This window comes from Plasmodium sp. gorilla clade G2, assembly GCF_900097015.1.
Source record: "Plasmodium sp. gorilla clade G2 genome assembly, chromosome: 7".
In the NCBI taxonomy this organism is placed as follows: Eukaryota; Apicomplexa; class Aconoidasida; order Haemosporida; family Plasmodiidae; genus Plasmodium; species Plasmodium adleri (nom. inval.).
In genome coordinates this window covers 1055627-1078739 of record NC_041699.1, presented here as the reverse complement: position 1 = coordinate 1078739, position 23113 = coordinate 1055627, and the positions used below count along the sequence as shown (strand labels likewise).

Here is a 23113-nt window from a genome sequence, read left to right as displayed (position 1 = left end):
ATGATTAATGATCCATAATAAAAAAGAAACCAATTTAAGGTTTAAAATTTAAAAATTAATATATAATAAAATAATTACAATTTTTTATTATATTTTTATTAAGTATATCTTTGTATACTTTTTATATATTAAGAAGTATAGCTTAAGAAAAAAAAAAAAAAAAAAAATTACAAAAATTTGTTCTTTTTTTTTTTTTACAACGCCTTATTTTCATTTTTTTTAAAAAATATTAAAGGTTATCCGTACATATATAAATAAATATATATATATATTTTTTTATATTAATAATTTAATTATTTAGGTTATATATTTCAAATTTATATATATTATATCAATACTGTAATACAAATAATTTTATGCACCGACAAAATATTACGAAAAAAAAAAAAAAAAAATATATATTTATTTATAATATATATAGAAAAAGTCACAATATTTATATTATATAAAGTAATAGTATATTTATTTATATAAGTAATTTATTTTAATCATACTTTGAGTTTATAAATATTTAATAAGTATTCTTTATATATAAGATCAAATCTGATCATATCTACAAGGAAATTAAAATATATATCATTAAAAAAATAAATAGATATTTACAAATATGTAAATATAATATATACAAATAAATAAATATATATATATATATATATATATATATATATATATGGTTGTGTAATTTTTTTTTTTTTTTTTTTTTTTTTTATGTCTTTCTTGAGTTTAAGTATTATTTTTTTATAATTAAATTTCTTGTCTTTAAACATGAAAAAATATAAAGAATAAAATGACTTATTAAATGTACTATATATTTTGGAAGGTGATACCCCATATCCAAATAATAAAATATATACATATATATATATATATATGATTAAAAATTAATTGTCTTAAAATGTTAAGATATATGAAATGTATAAAAAAAAATATGCATTTATATTAAATACTAATTTGATATTTATTGAATATATAAAATCTGAATGATTTTAACAGATTTGTTACTAGATAAGGCAAAAAAATATCTAGCAACATTAAGAAGAAAAAGAAACATTTAAAATGTATATTAGGAAATGACACTAGAGAGAAGAAATAATTTAAGTATGGAAATAAATCCATAATTAAAAGAAGAAGAAAAAAGAAATTGACTACAAAAATATAGACAATTTCTTTATTTTTATGTATTGGTATCATAAATGGTAATCCTTCATAATTACATGAAAAAATAGATAGATTAATACAATAAATTAAATAATATATACATGTATTTACAATATTTGGTTTAAACTCTCCTTTAATATCTGGTATATAATTAATTTCTCTATATGTACATGCTAATTTCCAACCATATATTAATATAGAGAAATGAATAATTATCTGTAATAATAATGATATGATAACACTAAAATTAAATAATGAATTAGGAGGTTTGTAATTTGTAATACTTTTTAAAGGTGATGTTTTAGATATTAAAACAATTAAAGATGTATATAATAATGATATAACAGTTGTTTGAGCATCACTTAATTTTACACCATCTAATGTTAATATAGATACTGAAAATGCTGTAATTAAAGAATTTATTATCATCAACTTATACATCATTATTACTTTAGATAAAGCACAGCGACCACATGATATTATCTCCTTTATACATTTTATATCATTTCCTTTATATGTAAATGGTGATGCTATACTTGCTTCTCCTAATTTTATTAATGGTAAAGAATCATCAAGTGATTGTAACATCTGTTCTAATTCTTTCTTTTTCTCATTATATAATTTCATTTGTTCATATGAACGTCTAAATTTTAAACCCATCCCACAATTAGTACCACTATTATTATTATTATTATTTATTATGTTTCTTGCTTCAGCATAAGAAGCTCTTAAATTATCATATAAACTTCTTGAACGTCCATCACCATACATATTCATCATCATCATATTATTATTATTTAAAGAATTCTTTCTCTCATCATATAACATTTTTTTATTCTTTCCATCTTTATTCTTATAACTCACCTTTATACTCAATAATGATACACCTACATGTGCTGCCTTCAAAGCAGCCATGTCATTAGTTCCATCACCACACATTATTGTTATATATCCAATTTTATTTAACGTTTTTATTATTATCTCTTTATTTTTTGGAGACATCCTACAAAATATATACACACCTCTTATTAACTCATTAAATATATTCAAATTATTCTTATAAACTTGTAAAAAATAATCAATTATATCTCCTGTTATGCACAACGAAAATAAAGCACCACAACCTTTTATGTAATCTATATTATCAATAAATGGTAATATTTTCTTATTTTCTCTATTCATAAAATATAATATATTACTACATTTATCGCAATTCATTTCTATTATTTTTATTAGATTCTCTACATGATTTTTTAAAAAAATATTTGTCTCCTTATTTTTTATACATGTCAAAAATTCAATAGAATCTTTTATGTCATCCTTATTAAAGATTTTATTATCATCTGAAAAATCTTTTACAGTATTATTCGTATTATTTGTACTCATATCATCACATGTATCATCATTATTTGTCATCATCTTATTAATCACACTTAATGTGTTTATTACTTTCTCATTTAACATGTCATATGATATCTCCTTCAACTTTAGAATTAAAATGTGCTTATTTGCTACATCAGGAATAATATTAACATCTTGAGATACCTGACAAGCTGTCAAAGCATTATCTCCTGTTATCATTATATTTTTTATTCCTGCATTTTTTATATTTAATATATAATTAGGTGTACTAACTTTTATAGGACATATAAATGTCAAGAAACCACAAAAATATAAATCCTTTTCAACATCTTCTCTTCTAATATTTTCATTAAACATATTATCATCTAATATATTTACAGCCAAACATAAAACACGATATCCTTTTATTGATAAACTATTTAATACTTCATCATAATGCTCTGGTATTTTTTTTAAAAATCTTTTCATTAATTCAGGAGAACCTTTACTTACAACTAAATATTGTTTTACACATTTATCCTTATTTTCTTTCTTTTTTTTTACAAAAAGAATATTTTTTATTTTATTTTTCTTCTTCTTTTGCTTCTCTGTAGTGTTATAATTAGAATAATCATTCTGATCCATATCATCTTCACTTTGTGTTTCATTCTCATTATTATTTTTTCTTTTCAACTTTTTTAATATCTCATCATAATCCTTATAACATCTGGACTTTGATATATCATTCATATTATTATGTAATACATCCCTTTTTATATTTTCATTTGTGTCATCCGAATGACAAGTATCCGTTTCATATTCATCACCATACCAATCATTTTGAAATCCTTCATGCAAAAGAATACATGTCATTCTTTGTAATTCTGAAGAAAAAAAGAATCTCTTAACAATTTGGAAATTTTCTACAGATTCATTTTTTATTTTTATTTTTTTTTGGTCTTTGTTTTTTTCATTTTTTAAATTGAACATATCATTATTTTTATTCTCATCAATGGTAGTATCATCATTCTTATTATTTGTATTCACATATGTATGGTTCAAACTTTTCATAACACATTTTAATTTCATAAAAGAATTTTTTTCTAAAGGATCACCTAATAATTTATTATTTATTGAACATATAGAATGACAACCAGCTATTACAGATAAAGAGAAAAAAGGAATTTTCTGTTTATTTATAATGGATTCTTTAATTTCATTTATTTTTTTATAATTATTATCTAATCCAAATAAACCTAAAACTATCATATTATCTTCTGTTAAAGTTCCTGTTTTATCAAAGGCACATATATTAGTCTTACCAGAAAAAGGAAGTCTAAAAGGCTCAGTACAATATATTTTCATATTATATAAATAGACAATAGATATAGTAACTGCTAATGAAAGAGTAATAGGGAATTCTGGTGGAATAACAGCTGTTATAATATGTGATACTGATAATAATAATTTATATAAGTTTCTTTCTTCATTCGATTTTAATACACTATATACAACATATGCACTTGAACATATAGAAAATAATAATAATATTATAAGAAATATTATAGAATCAAAACTTGATGAATTTACTTTCTCAGATGTATTTATTATAGTACGTACTAATTTACCTTGATATGTTGAAAATCCGCTTCTTAATACAATACCTATACAACCATTCACTGGTAATTTCTTACCATTAAATTTATTATTTTCATTTTTTGTCATTAATATATTTGTTCCTGCATATACAATATGTTTTTTGTGCTTATTTTTTATATCAAGTCTATTACAAAATAACGAATTAGAAACATTGCAATGATCAAAATGATATTCATCATTTTTAATAAATTCATTTTCTTTATTTTGATAATATGTATGATGTAGGTTTTCTCCATCACTTTGTAAATTACATGTACTATTATAACTATTAATATGATTCATATGATTCATATGATTCATATGATTCATATGATTCATATGATTTGTATCGTCATTTTTTTCATTTTTTTCAATTTTTTCATTTTTTTCATTTTTTTCATTTTTTTCATTTTTTTCAATTTTTTCATTTTTTTCATTTTTTTCATTTTTTTCATTTTTTTCATTTTTTTCAATTTTTTCATTTTTTTCATTTTTTTCATTTTTTTCATTTTTTTCATTTTTTTCAATTTTTTCATTTTTTTCATTTTTTTCATTTTTTTCACTCTTAATCATTTTATTATCACTTATCATTATGCTTTTATCTATACATGCCTTTATTAAAGGAACAGATTCCCCAGTTAATATAGATTCATCTGTAATACATGTTCCATCAATCAATAACGTTTCACAAGTACATATATTATTATCAGTCATACTCATATCATTTGTCAATATATATATATCTCCTGGCAATAACATATTGGATTTCATAATATTCCATCTTAAATTACGATATACATACACATCCTGAGGATCCACCTTCATTCCATTTATCATATTAAATTCTCTTATTCTTTTATTAATTAACTGAGATTCTAAAATTATTAATATAAATATAGAGAAAATGCCAAAATACCAATAACTATCAAGCATCCATAATACTATGCTAAAAAATTGAAATATAAAAAAAGGAGATAACATAGATTCATATAATAATTCTTTGAAACAAGGACAAGGAATATCATATATATTTTCACCATATTTTTCAATATTATTATGAACAAATATATCATAAGGAATTTCGAAAGAGCTCTTTTTATAATAGAAAGAATTTGAATCATTCAAATTATCATTCTTTTTAATATTATTATGTATATTATTTTGTATATTATATATTTTTTTTTTATTATCACCATCATCCATTTCACACATATTATTCATATTATAACTTTTTGATATATCTATATGGTTATTATTTCCTTTATTTGTTTTACCTCTATATTTTATATTCATATTATTCTTATTGGTATCATCTATATTTTTCATATCATATATATTATTTACATTCTTCTCTTTATGAACTAAATTATTATTATTATTATTATTATTATTATTATTATTGTTATTATCATTCATTTCATCTACCTTCTCATTCATATATACTTTCTTGCTAGTGTCACTATGCGATGTATATAAAGTATCTAATTTTTTTATTATACTTTCTATATTATTACATGCTATACTTTCTTTTATATTTTTCATCATTTTATTATTATATATATCCATTTTATTTACAACTGACCCTTTATTATAATCTATTAATCCCTTCCAGTTTAAATAAAAACCAACATTGAAATTATCAAAATGTTTAAGTGATTCAAATACAAATGTGTTATAATTAAAAATATATTTCTTTTGTTTATAAAAAAAATATATATCATTATCAACCTTTTTTAATTCTATTAATTGTGCCTTAGGTTTATAAAAGTTAGAATCCATATTATATCTATTTCTATCATATATACTACCACTATTACCTTCTTCACTTTTAATAATACAAGGTTCGATATAAACATGTGTACATAAATTTTTTAAATTATATAAATACTTTTTTTTATCCTTATTATGTAAAGATTTATATGATATAAGCAAATTGATTTTTATATTCCATTGTGATAAAAGAAAAAGTAAAACATGTAAACATATAAACAACAATAAACATATAAATTCTATACTATAAAATATGTATATTAAATTATATTTCCCTATTATAATAGGTTTAAATGATTTCTCATTTTTTAAATCTTCACTCTCAAACGTTTTCTTCTTATTTTCATTTGTTTCACTACCACCAACAATCTCTTCATTCTCTTTTAAAGATTTATTATATTTATTCTTATTATTTACAACATTTATATTATCATTTCTGGGTTCACCATTATTAATACTTTTAATATTATTAATACTTTTAATACTTTTAATATTATTAATACTTTTAATATTATTAATACTTTTAATACTTTTAATATTATTATTATCTTCTTCTAACACATCCTCATTTCCTATATCCTGAAAATTGTATGAAGAAGAAGATGAATCAAATTTTTTTACATGTACAAATCCTTCTTCCTCCACATTTTTTATTTTCAAATTTTCAATATATTCATAATCTTTTTGTTGTGCTTCAAATTTTTTATTCTGTAATATTAAATTCAAAAATATAAGATAAAAAAAAAACAGCAATACATCCAATCTAAGGTGCTTTTTTTTTTTCTTATAAATTAAAATATTGTATTTACTACTCATTCTTTTTTAATTTACAAAAAAATTTGAAAAATATAATATTAATTAAATATATATATATAAATGTGTTTATATATATATATATATATATATATATATATGCGTGTGTAAATATTATTCTATTCTTAAAGATAAAGATATCTTTCTTCAACACACAAAGATATACAACAAAGAAAATAAATAAATATAATATTATATATATATATATATATATATATATATATATATATTTTATATATATTTTTTCCTATTGATGAGTAAAAAATATTTTTAAGGTCACAATTTTAATAATTTATATTGAATACTTAATATATATTTTTAAAATGAAGAAAATATATAAACAAACAAACCCTATATGATATATAAAAAAATATAATGTAAAATATATGTATATATTTTTTTTTTTTTATGTTCTTATAATTATTTCTCTCTTTTCATAAACAGATAAAAAGCATATTATTTTAAATAATATTTAGAATTTAAAACATTTCCATATATCCCACAATGAAAAAAAAAATATATCAAAAAAAAAAAAATAAATAAAATAATAAAAAATTAAAGTTACAATGTAGTATATAAAAAAATATTTAAAACATATTAATATATAAATATATATTTTTATTTTTTAAATATATTTTATTTTTCCTCTGTTTTTTCTTTTATTAATATTATATATATATATATATATATATATAATATATATATATTTCTTGTTTAATTTTTTAATTCATTTATTTTTATTATTATTTTTTTTTTTTCTCAAATCTTTTCTGTATACTTATAAATAAAAATATATAATTTTTTTAATAGTGAAATATCAATAAATTATAAAAAGGCTCTTATTTTTTCCTTAAAAAAAAAAAATGTTCTCAAACAACTTAATATATTCTCTTAATCTACATGTAATAAGATTATTATTTATATATATGAACATACAATCCATATGTATGTATATAATATAAATACATATATATAATAAAATATAATATATGTAAACTTTATTATTTTTCCTTCTTTTTTTTTTTTTTTGTTTCACTACAAAAAAAATACTTCCTTTTTAAAATTAAATTTTTATAACGTTAAACATAAAAGAAATATATATAATCACCAAAAATATTTATATTTATTATATATATATATTTATATATATAATATTTCTATTATTTATAAATATTTTATATTATATATATATATCCATATAATTTTTTTTATTTTCCATAATATTTTTCTATCTTCCACATTTTTTTAAATATAATAATTATAAATATATATATATATATATATATATAACATGTTATTTTTTTTACAACTTATTTTTAATTTGTGAAATAAAGATTTTTTTTTTTTTTTTTTTTTTTTTTGTATGATAATAATTGTCACTTATTTCTTACCATTATGTATAATTTATTTAATTTTCTTAATTTTTTTTTTTTTTTTTTCTTTGTTGTTGTCTGTGAATAAATATATTTATTAATATGTCAATTTGTTATTACAACGATTTTCTTAGCATCATAGAAGATCTTACAAATATATTAAATGAATAATTATATATATATATATATATATATATATATATTTATATTTATTTATTTTTTTATTCTTTTAAAAGATAATGCAGTGCTACGAAAAATCTGCTTATGAAGAACTCATAGAAGAGCTAAAAAATGAGATTCCTTTTTTTAAGAAATACAATGAAGATTTCTTTTATAAAAATAAAAAATTTAAAGACTTAAGTAAACGAGAGAATCATCATTTTGATAATATTTATAAATTATATGAAGAAAAAAAAAATATAACAGATTACTGTAATTTATTAGTTGAAGAAATGGATAATAATTTTAAAATTATAGAAAATAATAAATCTATTCATAACATATGTAATTATTTTTTACAAAATTTAGATGAAAATGTTACAAATAATTATTATGATTTTATAAATTTAAATTATGTCTCTTCTAAAAATATAAGAGATACTATGATAACGTATCTAAAAAATAATACCTCACAAAATATGCCTAATAAGGACACCAATCATAATAAAAAAAAAATGACAAAAAAAAAGATCAGCAATAAGGCTAATAATAATGGTAATAATATTAGTAATAATCATATTAATAATCACAATAGTAATATTTATATCTGTAAACACAACAAGTCTTCATATTATAATTATACTGTCGAACGTGTATCAAAAATGTATAACAAAAGAAAAAAAAGTTACTTATACAAGAAATACATTACAAATCGGACGAGCGAAAAAATACATATAAAAATTAAAAAGGGAAAAAATTATATTCGCAAAGAATTAAAAAATATTCATAAGACCAAACATAATATGAAACTACACATAAATAATAATAAAAAAAAAAAGATACTCGAAAAAAAAAAACATTCTTTTGAAGAAGAAATTAAAAATAAGGAAGATTTAGGATTTTCTGATATTTCTTTTATACCTTTCATAAATGATAATTTTCATATTAATTATGGAGCTATTATGGAAAATGCAAATAGTCAACTTTTTAAAAATGTATATATAATTGATAATATAAAAAAAAACGAACCATTTCAAACATCTTTTAACCTTAAATCATTACAAAATCATTCCTATCAACAAAATAAAAAAAATAATAATTTTATATATACAAATCTAGAAAATCAAAATGATATTCATACAAATGTTAATAATAATTATTTACAAGAATATAATTCTTCTATTAATCTAACGTCACATGAAAATTTTAAAATAAATACTTCAGCTAGCTATAATAGATTAATCATATTAGATGACCAGTCAGGTAAAAAAAAACTTTTAGAAAATGTGAGAAAAAATTCGCTAGTTAAAGGATGGATATATAAATTGGATTTTGAAAATAAATGTTTTTTTATTAAAATATATTCAATAAAAAATGATAAATATGACGATGAAAAAGTACAATTTATTAAAACAGATAACGAAAAAAATGATAATTTTATATATGCATGTTTACCATTTGAATTTATAAATAAATATGAATTTCTTCAATGTTTAAATATAAATGGACTATCTACACAAAACTTTCAACATCTTATAGGTACAAATATATGTGCCCATATATTTCATGATTCGGATTATATAAATACACATTTTAAGAATATTCTGAACAATTTTTATGTTCATTTTTTTATTACATTCAATTCAAAATATTATTATAAAAATGAAAAGGTTGGGTTTCTATCAAATATGTTGTCCAACAATTTAATAGTTTCCCACAAAAATGATCAAAATGATGATGATAATAATGATGATAATAAGGATGATAATTATAATAATAATAATAATTATTATAATATGGTTAACCTTTTCGATCATTTATTAAATAATTTTAAATCATTGCTATATTCATCGAAAAAATTTTTGAATATAACAAATCTCAATTATAAAAAAGAATTCCTTCAATTACATCATTCAAATATCTCGTCACATATACATTTCCATTGCAGAAATATGTCCTATCAACCATATATAGGTAATATAATTACACTAAAGCAAAATCTTATATGGGCTAACGAAAAATTTCTTGAGGCATTTAAAATTTATAGAAACAATAGTAAATATTTTGTTTTCCTAAAAAATTTCTTTAATTTTGATTTCTCATATATTCACAATGGAAAATATGTATATGTCTATGAGCAGAACAATTTTGTAATTGAATATGATAAATCGAATCATAACATGTTGAAGAATATCAAAAAATGTCAAAACAAACTTGATACACATAATGACAATTTAACACATAATGAATATAATAACTCCTCTAAAGGGACCTACAGCAGTAAAATCAAAAAAGAAAGAGTAGATGAACAATCCTGTTCATCAAATACAGATACTTCCATAAATCCAAAGAAAAAAAAAAAAAAAAAAATCGATAAAAATTATATTAACTATTATCAAAAATTAAACCATAAAGAAAAATATATTTTTAAAAATGTTATCTTTCTAAATCCAAATTTGTACAAAAGTAAATGGATATATGATTTCCTTAATTGCATTAAATTAACTATCAATTTAAATGATCAACATGTACTAGCCAATTTTCTACTGAGCTTGGTACTCTTAGAATTGAGTTGTTATTCGGAATCATTCCTTTTCTTACACAGAATTTTTAAAATTAAAAAAGCATTCCTTGAAAGTTATAAATTAAAAAAAATTATCTTTAGTGTTTTCATAAAACAATTAAAAAAGTATGTCAAAGGAAATGTATTATGGAATGTTATAATTAATTTTCAAAAATATGATTTGTTTAACATGACAGAGCAAAATTCGGAAGAATATTGCACAAATATATTTAAAAGAAATGTAAATATAATTAATACTTTTGAAAATATGTGATTTTTTTTTTTTTCTTTTTTTTAAATATATAAAACGGACATATCTTTAATATGAATGGATTTCTAAAAAAAAAAAAAAAAAAAAAAAAAAAAAAAAAAAAAAATTTATCACATATTGAATGATATTTAAATTAATATGAAACATATCAATATATATTATATATATATATATATATTTTTTTTTTTTTTTGTTTACCAGTTGGTCTTATGTAACTTTTGTGTTATATTTAAGATCTTTTATTTTTCATAGTCAAATGATTTAAAACTATAATTTACTAAAGGATTAATTAATAAATAAATATATAACAAAAAAAAAAAAAAAAAAATAAAAAAAAAATAATAATAAAAAAATAGCTTGTTCTACAAAATTATATGAACAAGTCAGGTAAAAATATAAACATTTAAAAACAAAAAAAAAAAAAAATAAGACAAATTTATCCATTTTAAATGAGTCTATAATTTTAACTGTTTAATCCCATGCTTAGGCCTCTTTTCCTATGAATATTTATAAAAAAAAAAAAAAAAATTACATATATATATAATATATATATAACATTTACATTTTTCAATATTTTCATAATATACATTTTATAATACTTATTTTTATACTTTAATTTTTTTATTATTACTTTGCTTCATTCATGATTGGGTTATTCATTAATCCCATGTCTATAAAAATATAATTTATTAGCTCGATATCTTCATCCGAGAGTAAGGTTATTTTTTCAGTGTTCATCTGTATATAGAAAAAAAGAGAATGTGGAAATATATACATAAAAATATATATATACATATATATATATATATTTTATTTATTCTAAACTTACAATATTAATCAAATTGTTAATAAGTAATTTGTGATCGTATGCTTTATTAATTCTGATCGAATCCAATAATAAGATCAAATCTTTCATATATATTTTATCAGTTAATATATTATGCGTAACTTCATTAAAATAATTATCTTCTTGTGAATTATTATCCTCAGTTTTGTTTATATTATTTATGTGGTTATTATGTGATTTTATTTGATCTATATATTGTTTAAATGATATATCCAAATATTCAGACACATTTGTATAAAGAAAATGTTGTAATTTATGTAATTTTTTTTGATTATCATATGATGATGAAATATAATGCAAGAGATAAACAAATGAATTAAAATTGTTTTTTTTATAGGTAAGAATATAATAATTATTAAAATATAACAAGTTAGTTATGTTGTCTATAAAATCTTTTTTATTTACATCTATTTGATCAAATATATATAATATATCAGATAATATATTAATATCAAACACAAAAGAATATTCTACATTATCATTTATTATATTATTTGTTTGTATAAAATTATAAATCATATTAAAGTCACCATTTAATAACAAATTATAAATTCTATTAATTTCCTTATCCATTTTTTCAAGAAAATTCAAACAGATAGTTTTCATATAATTACTTGTAATACCATATATTTTTATTGCTCCTTGTAAGATTAAATGTATATATTTTATTAAAATGTGCGTGTTATTAATTATAAGAGAAAATAATTTTTGTTTAATATCTGTGCTATATTTTATATTAAATGATGAAAATAATTGTAGAAATAAAATCATTTGTTTTATATTTAATTGATAATCTAAGTTTGTTATTTCATTTAATATATATAAAATAGCTGCTCTTGAACTAGAAGGTGTAACATTATTTTGGCTAGTTAACAAATTTAATTCATATTGCGATTTGTGTAGTATATCAATATATTTATTTTTTTCTATTTTATAATTACAAAATTTATTATTATTATTATTATCAATATATATTTTTGTTGTACCCTTCATATGATTCTTTTTATTGTTATAAAAGATTAAGTGATTCTGTGAGAATCCTATTAATATAAAAAATAAGTTGTCTATATAAATTTGTTTTTTTAATAATTTAATTAATTTAGCACATTGAAAAAGAAAATAAGATGCTATATCTATATTTGTAAAATATTTATGAAGAATTAATGTATATGAACACATCAGAAAATGTCGTGGTGTCATAAAATTCACATTATTATTAATTAGAATATTGAGTAATTTGTTGAACAATTGTTGATCCTTTAAATTTAATAAAACATTTTGTGATAAATAATAATAATGGAAAATACTACTAATACTTTTAGAATCTATATCTTGAATATTGGAACATAATAATTTTTCAATTATTTTATTTTCTAGATTTTTTATTATATTCATATGTTTTCTTGTCAAATCAAGGTTTATTATATTCCTTTCACGTATATTCATATAACACATCTGATTTGTAATATGTCGTGTGTGTGTCGATTCTTTATTATCATACAAATAATTAGTCCTTTCACCTTTATTAAGAGCTATATAATTATTATAATCATTACTATTATTATTATTATTATTATTACTATTATTATTATATATTATATATTTTGTAATATCATTTTCATGTTGAAAATATTCCCTTTTGTGGTCTATAAATATTTCATTTTTATCAAAAATAACTTTTTCTTTTTTGTTTTGATAATTTTTTATTTGATTGTAATTTCGTATGTGCTCAAACAATTGTGTTTTTATTTTTTTCATATAAAATTTATAATAACCTATACTATGTAATATCATTAAACATGATAAAGTTGAAAGGGAAGGAATATTATCTATAAAGTTAGAGATGTGTTCATAAAATAAAATATTGTATTCATTTATTCTAGATAGACAAGTAAAGGATAATGTTAATAATTTTAAATTGTTATATGAAAATTTTATATAGATATTTTGTAAAAAATGAGAAAATATATGCTTACTACTACTAGAAATATTGTTTTTATTATTATTATAATTAATTTTAATAAAAATATTTAACATATATATAATATGCTTATTATTAACAATTCTATCTTTTTCATTACACATTCTTTTTATATATTCTTCTCCCAATAAAATAATAGTTCTGATATCATTTCTTTTATGAAATAAATAAATAAAGGAAAAAAGTTCACTGTATGAAAAAAAACTTTTTAATGATATTATTCTATTTTTAATACAAGAGAAAAATAAATCATTAGGTATATAACCTATTAAAACATAAGAATTATATATATCTCGATTATCTATATTTTTTTCATCATATATTTTATTTCTAGTATTGTATTTTAATTTTTCTTCTAAATAATAATTAACATAATTTTCTTCTTCAATAGATTCAAAACAATTTAAAGAAAAAGTTGTATTATCAAAGTCTTCTTCATCATGATATAATTTTGATAGTTCTACTATTAACTCATCATATTCTTCATTATTATATTTATAAGGGTTTACAAAATTATTTGACAAAGGTTTTTTTATATCATTCTTAATAAATGATGAAACCATGCAATTTTCAAAAATATTACTACAGTGTTGCTTAGAATATATAACATCACTATTATTTATATTATATTTATCATTTATATTATCTTTATCATTTATATTCACAAGATTTAATTCTTTTTTGATATTATTTACATGATTCTTAAAATCATTTTTATTATTCCATTCCTTTTTATTTAATAACACTTTATTATAATTATTGAAAAATTTTTCTCTGTCAAAATATATAGCTTCCTGTAGTAGTTTTATCAATTCTTTTTTTTTTCTAACATATATATGGTCAGCTAAGAACAAGGGCATATCAATAATTTTATCATTTTCTATATGTAATTTATATAATACTTTTCTATTAATACTTTTTAAGTTATTAACATAATGGATCATCTTATAATTTTTATACCTCAAAAAGGAATAAATAAATAAAATATATATATATATATATATATATATGTAAATATTTATATGTACCTTTAATTAATTTTTCTTTTTTGTAACACTAAATTATATAATTATAAATAAAATATTTCGTTCGCTCTACACATACATATATAATATATATAATATATATATTTAAAATATTCTACATTATTCAAATTAAATAAATTATTAGTTTATATTTTTATTCATTTGTTTATAAAAAGGAAAGCACACCTTAAAAAATATCTTATATGCCAACGGAGCTATATATATAATATATATATATTATATATATATGTATATTTTTTTTTTTTTTTTTTTTTTTTTTTTTTTTTCTTTTTGGAAACTCTTTCGGTTCTAAAAAATAAGATTTCTTTATACTATTATGATTATTTTTTTATATATTCCATTTATTATATATATATATAATTTTTTTATATTTTTATTTTTTTGTGTTTTTTTTTTTTTTTTTTTTTTTTTTTTTTTGATAAAGAGCTCATAATAATTAATCATGTTTATATATATATATATTTTTTTTTTGATGATATAAAGGGAAGAGGAGTATAAACTTATGACATATAATTATAATTACATATAATGAATATCAATTATTTCTTTATTATTTTAATACTCATCCATGTAAGTAGTCACATATATTATATTAGATGTGTAAAAGTTATATGTAATAATTTCTTGATCAAACTGAACAATAGATGGTCTATTCAAAAAAAGGAATATAACTCCAAAAAAAAATATACAGATATATATGAAAATATAAATAAAAATAAAAAAATATATGCAAATATATATAATAATATATGTAACAATTTATTTACAAAAAGAAATATATACAAGTGTTATATTAAAAAGAGAAATATACAAAAAAAACAAGGTGCCCATATAAGGGACATAAAAGAAATATCAAAAAATGAAATAAAAGAATATATAAGTAAAGTGAATTTTTTCAATTCATATTATTACAATAGATACAATTGTTTCAATAAAAAAAAATGTATATCCTTTCTATCATGTTTTAAGAGATATCCTAACAAGAAAAAATTATTGAACAAAAGTATATGCCACTTATTAGGAACTAATAATGATAAATACATGAAAAATTTGAAGTCTCTTAAAAAAGTGGATAATACAATATTAGGCAAAAAATTTGATGGTAAGGAAGATGAAATAATTCATGAGATACCTGAGAAATTTTTGAATGCATTTAAATGGGCTTTAGAATATAGATTAAAAAATACAAATTGTAATTTTATGAGAAGATTAAAAGTATCTAGAAAAACAAAAGAACCTTTAAAGAGTTTAGAAAATTATGCTGTAGGTTATAAAGAAAATTTATTAGCCATGCTACAAAAAGATAAAAATTTCTTTCTTAATGTTATAAAAACATTAAAATCTAAAGAATATTTTAATTTTGATATTTATAGTATATTTAAATTCCTTACTATTGATATAAAATTTTTATTTTATCCTTCATGTCATGATGAATCAGCTCTTTTCTATCTGATATTTGGAAATCTAGAAAAAGCAATCGACTTCTTTTTAAAAAATAAACATACAGTTAATTTTTCATTAATACAAAATGAAAAAAATAAAAACAATCAAAAGGAATATACAAATTTTATGCTACAACCTGTAAAGGTTGATTATATATTTGTTCAAAATGAAAAAGGTAAGAATAAGGAGTACATCAAAGGGGGTGAAAAAAATGAATCAGAGGAAGAAAAAAATGAATCAGATAAAAAACAAAATGAATCAGAGGAAGAAAAAAATGAATCAGAGGAAGAAAAAAATGAATCAGAGGAAGAAAAACATGAATCAGAGGAAGAACACAATAAAGCAGAGAAAAAACACAATAAAACAGAGGAGGTGGAAAAAAAATTCACAATAGACAATCAAGACATGAATATCAAATCAAGTATATTAGATTCTAATAATATTGCTTTAAAATCCTATGATGATATAAAAACATCAGCATCTCTAGAAGAAAAATTCAATTACTTCCTAAACAACTATGAAAACATTGAATTTTTTTTCAGAAATTATTTTAAAAATACAAATGAATTAAAAGACTTTTTTAACAAGATAAACGAAAAAGAAAATAAGAATATCAAAGAGATTGTAAATTTTGATATGGATGGAAATACAATTATAAAAAAAACAGATGTATTAGAGAATGGAATAAACTTAGAAATGATAAAAAAAATTATCCACACATCACCAAGATTATCACTTATAAATAAAAATACAATAATTAAAAGATTAAAACATTATAAAAATGAATTAAATTATGATTATAAAGAATTACAACATATTTTATATAATATACCACAATTTTTTGCATTTGGTAATTTAAAAAAAAAATATAAAGAATTATTATATATACATGAAAACATAAAAGAAAAAGATCTACAAAAATTAATTAAAATATATCCAAGAATATTTACATATAATATTTATAGAACTATAAGACCAAAACTTTTATATTTAATTCTACATTTAAATAAACAATTTCATGATACATTATTATTTCCACAATATTTTAGTTATAGTTTTAGATTAAGAATAATACCTAGACATATAGCTTATATGAATATTTATTATGATGATTATATAAAATATTATAATGATCTAATAAAAAAATATAATTATGCTGATTTTAATAAATATTTTAATGATCTTGTATATAACAAACATAAATCAATACCATCAATTGATCTCAAATCTTTATTACATACATCAAATCAGGATTTTATAAAACATTATAATATATCATATTATGATTATGTAAAGGCAACACAGCAAGCCAAACACATACACAATCCTTTCATAATATATTAAAAAATATATATATATATATATAAATATATATGTATATATATATAAATATATGTATTTTATTTTATTTTATTTTATTTTTTATGTTAAAATATTTTACAAATTTTTCTATTCTCATATATATATATAAATTATATACACAAATATAACATATATATATTAACTTTTATTTATATCATATTAATCTCTCCGCTTATAAAATAAAACATAAGGTGCTTAAAATTTTTTATCAGTTGTTAAGTTTTTTGGGGGGAATGGTTCATTATCCCAAAGGGATGAATTTTGAAAAGATATAAAAAAGAAAAAAGAAAAAAGAAAAAATAAAATAAAAAATAAAAAATAAAAAATAAAAAAAATTTAAATATATAAATGGATATATGAGCACATAAAAATAAACATACATACATACATATATATATATATATATATATTTATTTATTTATATTTTTATATATATCCTCCCACTCTCATGATTTATTTTTATAAAATGACGTCTATCACAATAGATGTTTCAAAAAAAAAAATGAAACCATTTCCTCATATATATATATATATATATTAATTTCATGCCTAGGCTGTCATGTCTATTGTGGGATAAACAGGTGATGGTAAGACATTAATAATTCTAGATATGTCATCAGTATTATATTTATAAAAAGTTTGATCTGATTTTTTTATAGCACATATTTCAACATTTGATGATGAGAGTTTTTCTTCCATGACTTGTCTTAAAACAGTAAGAGCTAAAATTTCAGCTTCTTCAAATGTCATATCTTTTTTATAATTTTCTTGTAATAATATTTCTGCACCTTCTTGAGCTGATCCTATAGAAGCTGCTGAAAATTTTGTATTAGTTCCTGAAGGTTCAGTATACCATAAACATGGACCATTTTTATCAACTCCTCCTATTAATAATGCAACACCAAATGGTCTACTCATAATTTTTTTTCTTTTACTATCTGATAAATTAGAAAAATCTAAAGCCAATTCAGATATTAATTCTACACATGATTTTATATTTATATTCTCATTATAAATAAATTTATAATGATTACATTCAACTCTTGCATAATCAATTAATGTTCTTGCATCAGCCATTAAACCACTCATAGCACAACCAATATGATCATCTATTGATAATAATTTCTCAACTGAATCTTTCTCAATCAAAGATGAAGATATCCTTCTCTCAGATGCTAATATCACTCCATCATTCACACATATACCAACAGCCGTACTACCAAGCTAAAATATATATATATATATATATATTTATATATATGTATTTATTTATATATATGTATGTATTTATTTATTTATTTTATGTTTTTACTTTTATTGCTCCTAAGGCATATTCAACTTGAAAAAGTCTTCCTTCTGGAGAAAATGTATTGACTCCTCTATCATATTCACTCCTAAAAAAATAATAAATAAATAAATATATATATATATATATATATATATATATATATATATATATATATATTTATTATGTCACATATATATATTTATTTATTTATATTATTTTTTTTTTTACCTTGTTGAAAACATGGTCACGTATATATTATAAATAAAAAATAAAAATTAATATATAAAATATATATTATTAATTATATATATATATTAAAAAAATGTAATTCCTCCTTAATAAATAAATAAATAAATATTTATATATATATAATATATAAATATATTAAGCTTGCATATATATCCTAATTTATTCCATAAAAAAAAAAAAAAAATTAAAACAATAAAAAATAAATATACAAAAATATTTTTTTTTATTTTATTTTATTTTATTATTTTTTTTTTTTTAACACAATAATTAGAATTATACATTTTAGTATATGTGTTCGAAGGCATATGGAAAAAAAAAAAAAAAAAAAAAAAAATAAAAAAAAAAAAAGAGAAAAAAAATTGTATTATGTATGTAATAATATGCCTATTTTATGTATACAGTAGCATATATTAATATTGTAATATATATATATATATATATATAATATTTTTATTATGTGGATATTATATAACATAAGATTCAATATAATGTAAGAAAGAGTTATTATTTAATTATTATATAATTTTTAATATATTCAAATGATAAAAAATAAAATATAATCATCTTGATATGGTAATTTTCTTTTTCTTCTCGTTTCATAAATATTAATAATATATATATTATATATATATATGTTTGAGATTATAAAATATTTCATACATATGTAGTAATATATATTTATATTTTTTTTTTTTTTTTTTGTGTTCTCCATCCTTATTTTATAAAAATGATGCCCCTCTAAAATATTGTACACAAAAAAAAAAAAAAATAATAAAAAAAAAAAAAAAAAAAAAAAATATAAATATATATATCTATATATATAATAACAAATGCTCAGTTTAAAATATGCACAAAATAAAAGTACTTGAATTATATTGTGGAATAGGAGGATTACACTATAGTTTGTTTCAAGCTTTTATAAATTTTGTTCATACGAATAAGCTAAAAGAAAAATATGATACAGTGAAGGAACCTCATGAGGTTAATAAAAATAATGATATATGTAATCTCCAAAATATATGTGATACATATAAAGATGATATACATAATGATATAAAAAATTATAAAAGTATTGAGATTCATAAATATCATGATTGCACTTTAACATGTTTAAATGATTTATTTTGTTTTATTTCAGTCGATTTAAATCCTATAGCTAACCATACTTATTTTCATAATTTTAAAGATTCCACAATTTTGTTAACAGAAGCGAGAGACATCAATAAATTTTTTAAATCCAAATGTGATAGTGTGGATGAACAAAATAATGGGTCAACTGATAGTGAAAAAAAAAAAAATAAAATAAAAATAAATAAAAAAAAAAAAAAAAAAAAAAATAATAATAATAATAATAATAATAATAATAATATTAATAACAATGATGATGATAACATTTTTAATATAAACAAAAATTATATCATACAAACAGATATAAATAATATTATGCCAGAATTTTTAAACAATCATCATTTTAACATATTATTAATTTCTAATCCTTGTCAACCATATACAAGACAAAATAAAAAATTTAAAGAAATCAATTTGGATCTCCTATTTTGCAACAAAAACGTAGGAAAGGAAAATATAAAGAATAACATTTGTAATGATAACCATAATTTTTATACTAATGATAATCAGAATCATCAATTCAATATAAATAATTTAAATATAGACGAGCTAAATAATTATCTATACAATGATAAAGATGAAAGAACAAAAAGTTTTATACATATATCTACATTACTTACTAAAGTAGATTTTAAAAATTTACCACAGTTTATATTTATAGAAAATGTAAAAAATTTTGAACTCTCTTCTTCTTTTTTATATTTTATTTATTGTATTAAAAATAATTATTCTTTTCAAACATATTTACTTTCTCCATTACAATTCGGTATACCTAATGAACGTTTTAGATTTTATTGTATATGTAAAAAAAACAATTATGATTATAAACATACAAATAATTTATTAAGACAAAATTATATGAATGATAAGAACATAAATTTATATACAAATTCTTTAATACCCAAACATTATTTACATAAAAATAATATACATGAAGAAAAAAAGAATCAAAGTGATAATTATAATAATATCAATTGTGATAATATTATTTTTTATACACCACATTTAATAACATATCTAGATGTTAATAATAATTTTAATATTACAAATAATATTTGGAATCATATTAATATATATAATAATTATTTAGATACCTATCAAGTTCAAAATCAAATATTACAAAAAAACGCTTCCTATTGTTTTGATATAATCAATATTAATAAAAAAACAATCACCTGTTGCCATGTAGCAAATTATCATCATCATCAGAAAAAACAAAACGTAAACAATATTTCGAATGATAAACAAAACAATTATATGAATGCAAAAAGAAATTATGCCATGTGTTTTACTTCTAATTATGGAAGATACATAAAAGGTTCAGGTTCTATACTATATTATAATCGAAAGAATTATACTAATGACGTTGAAGAAGAAACAAAAAAAAAACAAACAAATGTGTCAACAAAAGAGAATAAAGAAAATGTAAATGCATTTAATTATAAATGCAATTGTATATCTCCATCTCATAATGACACTTATCAAACGCATAAAAAAAAAAATTCCATGAAAAAATATGAAAATAATGTAAGATATTTTACTCCGACAGAAATTTCGAGATTAATGGGATTTAAAATGAAAACAAATAATATAAACCAAAATCAAAATGAAAAAAAAAAAAAAAACACATATGGAAATATTTTTTGGAATATCGATCATATCAATCATACATGTGCTTTTTATAGTAATAAACATTATTGTGATGTGCTAAATAAAAATGCATGCTTATTAACATATAAAAATGACACAAATATAAATAATCATTCTTATCAAAATTATCATAAAAATAATTGTTTATGTCATGAATTTGTCTTTCCAAATTTTTTAACAGATAGACAAAAATATAAATTAATTGGAAATTCAGTTAATGTAATTGTTATATCATACATTTTTCACGTCCACAATATATTTGATCACATATAAAATAATATAATATATATATATATTATATTTATTATGTTATAATAATTAAATTTTTTTTTTTTTTTTTCATTTAATTAACTAAATGTTTATTTGTCATTTTATTCTTTAGTTTAAATTTTTTTTTTTTTGATGTCTTGAAAAAGAGAATTTTTGAAAACACCCGTTCTCTCTTTTTTTTTTTTTTTTTTTTTTTTGTTAATTAAAAAATTACCGCTTTTTATAAAAACAATTAAATTTTTAAAACATATATGGAATAATATAAATTAATATAATTATTTTTAAAATATAATTTATATTTTTGTAAAATAAAATAATATTATAATATATATATATATATGTATAAATGAAGTGCCATCTTGTATTTTATAATATTATATATAATAAATATATTTCTCTCAAAAGAAATACTATAAAAATACAATATCTTGTAAATATATTTATAAATTTATATATGTAATCAAATATAATATAATATTCAATTGTAATTTATTTATTTTATGTTTTTCTATATTTAAAAATATATATATATATATTATATATATATATATATATTTATGTATTTATTTGTTTATGAATAATAATATATTGCTATATATAAAAGGCGTATAATATTTCCTTATTGTCATAATTAAAATATGACTTCTACATTTTTGTTTTTTTAAAAACGTTTTATTATATTGAATATTATATATATATTTTTTTTTTCTATATATGAATATTATTATTACAAATTGTTTTTTTTTTTTTTTTTTTTTTTTTT

At 18.4% G+C, this 23113-nt stretch overlaps 6 protein-coding genes across 6 annotated transcripts; 3 read left to right on the top strand and 3 right to left on the bottom strand.

The window, feature by feature from the left end:
* Nucleotides 1-939: 939 nt before the first annotated feature.
* Nucleotides 940-6723, bottom strand: PADL01_0725500 (cation transporting ATPase, putative; the record flags this gene model as incomplete). Its single annotated transcript, XM_028681294.1, has 1 exon — nt 940-6723. One exon carries the CDS (start codon nt 6721-6723, stop codon nt 940-942), a length of 5784 nt encoding a protein of 1927 aa, XP_028537686.1.
* A 1609-nt stretch (nt 6724-8332) lies between these two features.
* PADL01_0725400 (conserved Plasmodium protein, unknown function) lies at nt 8333-11089 on the top strand (the record flags this gene model as incomplete). Its single annotated transcript, XM_028681293.1, has 1 exon — nt 8333-11089. One exon carries the CDS (start codon nt 8333-8335, stop codon nt 11087-11089), a length of 2757 nt encoding a protein of 918 aa, XP_028537685.1.
* A 460-nt stretch (nt 11090-11549) lies between these two features.
* PADL01_0725300 (conserved Plasmodium protein, unknown function) lies at nt 11550-14858 on the bottom strand (the record flags this gene model as incomplete). The annotated part of the gene is made up of 3 exons (XM_028681291.1): nt 11550-11583; nt 11718-11824; nt 11916-14858. 3 exons carry the CDS (start codon nt 14856-14858, stop codon nt 11550-11552), a joined length of 3084 nt encoding a protein of 1027 aa, XP_028537684.1.
* A 630-nt stretch (nt 14859-15488) lies between these two features.
* PADL01_0725200 (conserved Plasmodium protein, unknown function) lies at nt 15489-17747 on the top strand (the record flags this gene model as incomplete). Its single annotated transcript, XM_028681290.1, has 1 exon — nt 15489-17747. One exon carries the CDS (start codon nt 15489-15491, stop codon nt 17745-17747), a length of 2259 nt encoding a protein of 752 aa, XP_028537683.1.
* A 567-nt stretch (nt 17748-18314) lies between these two features.
* PADL01_0725100 (proteasome subunit alpha type-5, putative) lies at nt 18315-19295 on the bottom strand (the record flags this gene model as incomplete). Its single annotated transcript, XM_028681289.1, has 3 exons — nt 18315-18989; nt 19078-19159; nt 19282-19295. 3 exons carry the CDS (start codon nt 19293-19295, stop codon nt 18315-18317), a joined length of 771 nt encoding a protein of 256 aa, XP_028537682.1.
* Nucleotides 19296-20148: 853 nt separating this feature from the next.
* On the top strand, nt 20149-22353 carry PADL01_0725000 (DNA (cytosine-5)-methyltransferase; the record flags this gene model as incomplete). The annotated part of the gene is made up of 1 exon (XM_028681288.1): nt 20149-22353. One exon carries the CDS (start codon nt 20149-20151, stop codon nt 22351-22353), a length of 2205 nt encoding a protein of 734 aa, XP_028537681.1.
* Between the last annotated feature and the right edge of the window lie 760 nt (nt 22354-23113).